At 39.9% G+C, this 6492-nt stretch overlaps 1 protein-coding gene across 2 annotated transcripts in view; it reads left to right on the top strand.

Annotated features, from left to right (window-relative positions):
* DNAJB6 (DnaJ heat shock protein family (Hsp40) member B6) overlaps nt 1-6492 on the top strand; it is a 72257-nt gene that overhangs the window by 10514 nt on the left and 55251 nt on the right. For both annotated transcript variants that reach the window (XM_015427872.1, XM_015427871.1), the window contains exon 2: nt 4085-4176. In XM_015427872.1, coding sequence (XP_015283358.1) covers nt 4112-4176 — 65 coding nt within the window. In that variant the 5' untranslated portion in view covers nt 4085-4111. The remainder of the gene's footprint in view (nt 1-4084; nt 4177-6492) is intronic.

Raw genomic sequence — 6492 nt, 5'->3', positions numbered from 1 at the left:
TTCTTTGATACTAGATGCTTAGGGGTCTTTCGAGTTAACAGTGATAGTTAAGATATGAAAAAGATAATACTATAGTTGAATCAGTTAATAATGGGATTAGTGTGATTGAGAGATAACGTGTGCCAAGCTAACTAGATGATCTCCTCTCTTGGGCTTATAGATAGTAGTGGGTATCTTTTCTTTATCCTTTAATGGTAGTCCCCTTCCCTATTTCTGTTGTAGTTTGTGGTCTTTATAAAAATGCAATAAAAAAATCCCCTCCGGGGGGCCAAAAAAAAAAAGGGGCTGCGGATCCCAAGCATGCATAACAAGCACATGTAGCTTGTAAAGATTCCTTGTTTTAGGGGTGTGTGTGTCTCTTTAAAAGTTTGGTTGCATGGCTGTGGTAAGTAGACTAGAGTGGTTGAGAGAAGCAAGCGTGGTATGATTGGTGGTTGACGGAAAGGGGGAGGGGTTTTGGAAGTGAGAATGAGACGATATGTCTGTATGTCAGTCAGAGGTTACAGTTACAGGTTTGACAGTTGAGGAGTTCAGTTAGTTCTGTGTGGGGAATGAGAGAGACAAGCAGTTAGTTCTGTATGTGAGGGAAGTGAGAAACGGAAGGAAGGCTGAGAGAATAGAAAAAATAAATGAAAGTAATTGAAGACAAAGTTTAGGAAAGGCTGTATGTCCTGGAGAGAAACAGTGAACTTACATGACCTTGAGTTAAAGTGTTACAAAGTTACCTGAAAGATCCCTGTCAGTAAGGGAGCAGATTGTGTGTGATACACCAATCAATGGTTCATTTATTACACATTACTAGATACCTTGTTCTACCCTTTTATTTATGAATTATTTCAATAAATCCTCTTTTATTCAAATATACCAACTCTGAAAGAAATACTTCCTCAGGACCACATGGTTCCTCATAAGCCTTGAACTCGGACTACCTAACTAGTAAGAGCAACCGTAAAGTATAAAGGTTTGGAAAGCCTTAAATTTCCTGGTGGCAGCGGTTTATACCCAGTAGACCAAAATAAAAAGAACACTTTTAAAGGGAAACCAGTCCTCCCCAATAAGGAGGGCGTCACATAGCTGCTTTGCAGCACAGTTCAAACAAGATGCTGAAATCATGCAAGGTGGAAAATCACACAAAGAAGCTCTTTGCCATATTTAAATTGGGCCTCAGGTATGCAAGACTTTATATTCCCCTAGAGTTTTGGTGGGGGTGGGTGGGACTGGCAGAGTCCCGGATTAAAATAGCAAGTATGCTTGTTAAGACATGTATTTGTTTTAAAGTGCTGCCTTTTGAGAGCTCTTGGCTCCTACTTAGGGGAGAAAAAACTGTTCAACACAAGGAGCAGGATAATATTTTTTTCTGTGTAGTAAAGCCCATTGCCTGGAATATTTTATTTAAACATTTCCACCCAGCCTATCAAGTTCAGGTGATACAATGTTACGATTAAAACATTTAAAGTAAATTACAATTAATCTGTTAGACATCCATAGAGGGGCCATAAGATCCCTTGATCAGAGCATTTAGTAGCTAAATGTTCTAATAAGAAACACAATATTGAAGTGGTATTTTTGGTTGGTACATTTGCTTTCTTTGCTGTCCAATATCTTTGACATTTTGAAAACATGCAATGGATCGCTTTTTAATATGGTATATTTAAATGGAAGGATACTTTAGTTTCATTCTGGCTTGAGTTGTAGTTTACAGCTATGAATGTGTATCTACTCATTCTTGATGGGATTCCTATTTAAATGAAATGCCTACTTTGTCAGGGAACCATTTGAGATTTGATGGGACTAGGAAGAGAGCTGTTAGAGTTTGCTGGCAACTCATGAATATTATGCTGGGATTCTTAAGATTGAAGAATGCATGTTTTAGGATAACAAACTAATAATGTTACAATCAGTGTGTTCTGTCTTGATAGTTGGAGCTGCTGCGTACCAGTCTCCTTCCGCACAGTAGTTTGTTGTCATTGTCTTCAAATGGCAGTGAAGCTGGCTTGTTGAAAGCATCGTCAACTGACTTTTTGGTGGCACAAAATAGGTTTGTTACAGTGAACAGCTCTTTTCTTAGTTTTTTGCAAGATCTCTAAGAGCTCCTGATGATTTTATTTTTAAAAAGTTATTAAATGTGGGAAACTTTTTAGGAACTCAAAATATGCAGAAATACTAGACTCTTTAAGTAGAGATGTAAACATTTCTGGAAATTATGAAGCCACAGGAAACTTATTAAATGAAAATGTTGGGAAAATTGAAATAGATGCAATACTTACTAGCCTGTCAAACCTCAACTAATTTTTTGTTTAACAACATAAAATGTACTGTTTTTAATTTAGTATATTAAAATGCAATATATGACATATTTATGGCATTTCAAACCTATAAACACCTCAGTTTTGTACAAGTAAAATTGCACATATGCTCAATACCTCAAAGAAAGCTGCTAGCTGATGCACCCTATTCCATCTTTGTATATGTACCTTAATTTTTGTTATCTGGTTAGAGAAAGCTCTCAATGAAAGCTCAGAGTTTTCCTATGAGGCTTCGGTGCAGTTTCTGTCCCACCTCCCTCTGATCTTTTTTTCTCCCTTTTTCTCCCTTTTTAAGGGTAGGGAAATAAGATCGTTTTTACCCAGTCCGTAGGTATAGGTGTCACAGTGGTTTCAGGGAGAAAAGATCACTTACAAATCAGGTCGTAAGGATAACAGAAGGTATGCAACTGCTGAACAACAGTGAGAGCCCTGCATGACTCCCCTCATGAAGATTCGGTTTCCTTCTAGGTACAGAAATGCATCTTGGATTTAAGAGCCATCTGTGTCTACAATGCACTCACCTTGTCTTTAAAAAGCACTTCACTCATTCCAAAAGAGAAAGTATTTCATAGCAGTTAGCACTCCCCAACATTTTCAAATTTTCCCACGTTTCCCCCAGACCTTCACATCTTTACTCTTAACCTTCTCCCCCACCATGCATTTTTGTTTAAAGGTGGTGACTGTTCATAAAGATTGTGACTGCTTGCCCAGCACTATAAAAAGTTAGCTGTTGAACAGTTGGGTTTAGGGTTTTCCATGTTTTGCTTCGTTGATAACTTTTCTGAAGAAAGGTTTTGCAATATCGCATGACTTAACACTGGAATTATTCTCCATAACAAAGCCATACATCTTGTAGTGCTGTGTTAACTCCTGTTGTGTGATATCATTAAGGTAATTCAAATGACTTGAACTCTGGACAAATTCCAGGAAGGAATCTTGCCAAGAAGACAGGATTGATTGTGGGACTGTGATGCTTATATATGACTTTATCAGGAGTGGACAATATGAGATGTGACCCTGAATAATTTGCTTTCTGTTTCGTGCTCTGTTCAGATTTGTAAGAAGACAAGCCTTTTAAGTTTGTAGTTTTATTTGTATTTATTCTGGGTAGCTTTTCTTGAGTATTCTATATTAGATATTGACTCTGGAAGTTTTGGAAGGTGTTTGAAAAGAGGCTTATAATATGATAGACTGTATGCAGAAGTGTTTGTGGTCTAAGTGCTCTTCTGACAATGCAGTCTAAGTTAAGTGAAATCAGCAGGCTTAGACTATGTGTAACACTATAGGATTGCATTCAGAACTTTGAAGACTGGGATATTGGGGCAAAACAAGCATGGAAATGCAGTTGGCAGCCAGAAGAGGAGAGACAAGGATTTCTGTTGCAATAGTGCTAGTTTGGGAGTAGCCCTCTGTTTCTGATTTCTGTGGACGGAGGTGGATCTGTTTTTCTCTCAAGCTCTTGGCCTCTGCATTTAAAATATTTTTAGACTGGTTTCATCACAGGGCCTCCTCCATAGTAGTCTGCAGTAAAAAGGCAAATTATAAGGGAAGGGAAGTTTGGAACACATTTTGGAAAAAGTTCTCATGAAGCAAGTTTAAATTTTTAAACTGTATTGAAAAGCATCTTGGTCCTTATTATAGATTTTACTGATGAGTGGCTGATGCAATAATACAAAATAATCTGTTAGAGGACATGTGTTTCTAGCTACTTACCTTGGCTTTTCAAAGGAAATTCGCATTGTTTGTGAAATAAGGCCTGCCTTATTCTCTTTTTACAGAACTTTGGTAACAAAGAAATCTAAAACATGGTGGATTATTATGAAGTTCTAGGAGTGCATAGGCACGCATCACAAGAAGACATCAAAAAAGCGTAAGTGATTTTTATTTAAAACTCTAGAGTAAGGTGTTGTGCATATACTTTGGATTTCTCTGTACTCTCTTTTCTTCACTGAAGAAATAAAATGAAAACAAATAAAACACATATATGTGACTTTGTAGCAAATATTTTCTCACTGTCCAGATTATGGTAACAGTGTTTACTGATGTAGCTGCTACTGCTTCTACACCAATTTTTACATATTATTGACTAGATATTGTATTGATTAGTATTAGATCTTTCCAAGTTCTCATACATGTTTGAGTTGACAAGTTTTCAGATAGTTGCGAGCTGTTTAGAGAGCAGCAATATTTCTGAATCTGTCTAATGTCTTTTTATTTATTTTATTTTATTTATTATTTCAATTTATAGCCCGCCCTCCCCACAAGCGGGTTTAGGGCGGCTCACAAATAGGGCACATGCCAATACTTAAAACAGGTTAAAAGCAACATAAAAACAGTCATTTACAATCTTTCAAAGTGCTCTAGATGTTTCAATCAGTCTTTAATAAAAAGATGGCGTCTTAAAGATGATACTCCCAGTTCAGTGGTATCAGCTCTATGCATCGCTGTCATTCACTCCTCCCAGGGCTGGTTGACAATGATGGTAAAGATGGTGGTAGTGGCAGCTCCTACTCAAAAGCCTGGCCGAAGAGCTCCGTCTTGCAGGCCCTGCGGAACTGCAAGCCGCCACCGAAAAGGCCCCGGCCCTGGTTGCAGCAAACCTGGCCTCCTTGGGGCCTGGGGTCACCAGGAGATGTTGCGTCCCCGACCGTAGTGCCCGTTGGGGAACATATGGTGAAAGGCGGTCCCTGGCTGTATAGTACATGAAATATTTATGTTTTGCAGTAGGGTGCTTACAGGTGTGGTGTCTTTCCCTCTGTCCCTCACTGAAGGCCTGGCATTCATTAATAAAACAGGAAGATGAACTGTAAGAGGATAAATTGGGCTTAGGCACTACATTTTGACAACAGGTGGTGGGTCCTGCAGCAAAAAGGCTGCTGTGAGATGGAGTCCAGTTGTAAAACATGGAGAAGAGTTTCCTCAGAATGTTAGGGAGGCTCCAAGGTTCCTCACTCAGTCTGTGTAGTATGAAAATTTTGATGTAACATCCACTGCATAAGTGGTGATTCCTGTACAAACAGTATTTGTATAAACAAAAAATATTTTCACTGAGTATAGATTCAGGTGGGTAGCTGTGTTGGTCTGAAGCAACAGAACAAATTTTGAGTCCGGTGGCACCTTTAAGACCGACAAAGTTTAATACTGGGTATAAACTAGTTCCGGTTGGCATGGCACGGCGACGGGCAGTCCCCGGCTGGAGCTGAGGATGCCCAATTCCTTCCCACTCTGTTTGGGGGCTCCCGGTTGTCGGGAGCAACCAGCCAGCTCTCCCGGAGAGAGAGCTGGAGTAGGGGGCTCGATTGTGGCCCCTCTCGCGACAGGCAACGCGGGGGGTGTCCACTTTTTGCCCCGATACAGGAGCGGGTAGAGAGAGGAACATGGACGCCATGTTTCCTGCAGCCGCCGCCTCCGGTTTTTACCTAAAAGTTTAAAGGGATTACGTTAGCAGCAACAGGATTACAAAAAAAAGAGAGAACAGTGAGTACATACCTCCTTAAGTATCAAGAAATTGGGGGGAAAACTCCTAGTAAAGACGAAAAGAAAGCGGCCAGGAAAGTGAGAGAGAAGGAGTGTGCGCATGCGTGGGATAAGGACTGTGCTCTCCAGTTAAACGCATGTTTTTAGTCTCTCAGCTATGCAATAACTAGTACTGAACTGAAACAGGACTTAAAAAATGAAGAAAATGGCATCTGTGGATGAGGATATGGAGGAGGATATTATGGTGCAAGAAATGACGATAGAGCAATTTTTGCAAACTCTGAGGGAGGGAATGGAGGAAGGCATCAAGCGGGCGTTCGCAAACCTCCACGGCCCCCAATTGAAGAGTGAAAGCGGAGAAGAGTCGAAGCAAAATAGGCAATGTCGGGTAGAGGAGTCTAGAGATCAGCAAGAAGTGGAAATTAAAGAGACTTTAAGAAGGAAGACAAAAACAACAAAGAGCTACCAGAAGAGGAAGGTAATAAGAAAGAAAAAAGTGAGCCCCTGTTTCAGTAAGGAGAAAAACTGGAAAAGGAAGAGGCGAGAAAGAGTTGTGTGGAAAGGAAAAAAGAACAACGCAAGACGGACGTATGAACTCTGGAGAGATAGTCTGAAGGGACTAAAAGTGACGTGCCACCTTTTTAAGGGAAGAAACCATCTGGAAATGGTGTTACGGATAAAGAGACTTCAGAACTATAAAAGACGACTT

The sequence above is a fragment of the Gekko japonicus genome, unplaced genomic scaffold (assembly GCF_001447785.1).
Source record: "Gekko japonicus isolate JY-2015 unplaced genomic scaffold, Gekko_japonicus_V1.1 scaffold735, whole genome shotgun sequence".
NCBI classification, from domain to species: domain Eukaryota; kingdom Metazoa; phylum Chordata; class Lepidosauria; order Squamata; family Gekkonidae; genus Gekko; species Gekko japonicus.
Note: the sequence above shows the minus strand (reverse complement) of the source record. Positions and strands in the feature narration are given on the sequence as shown.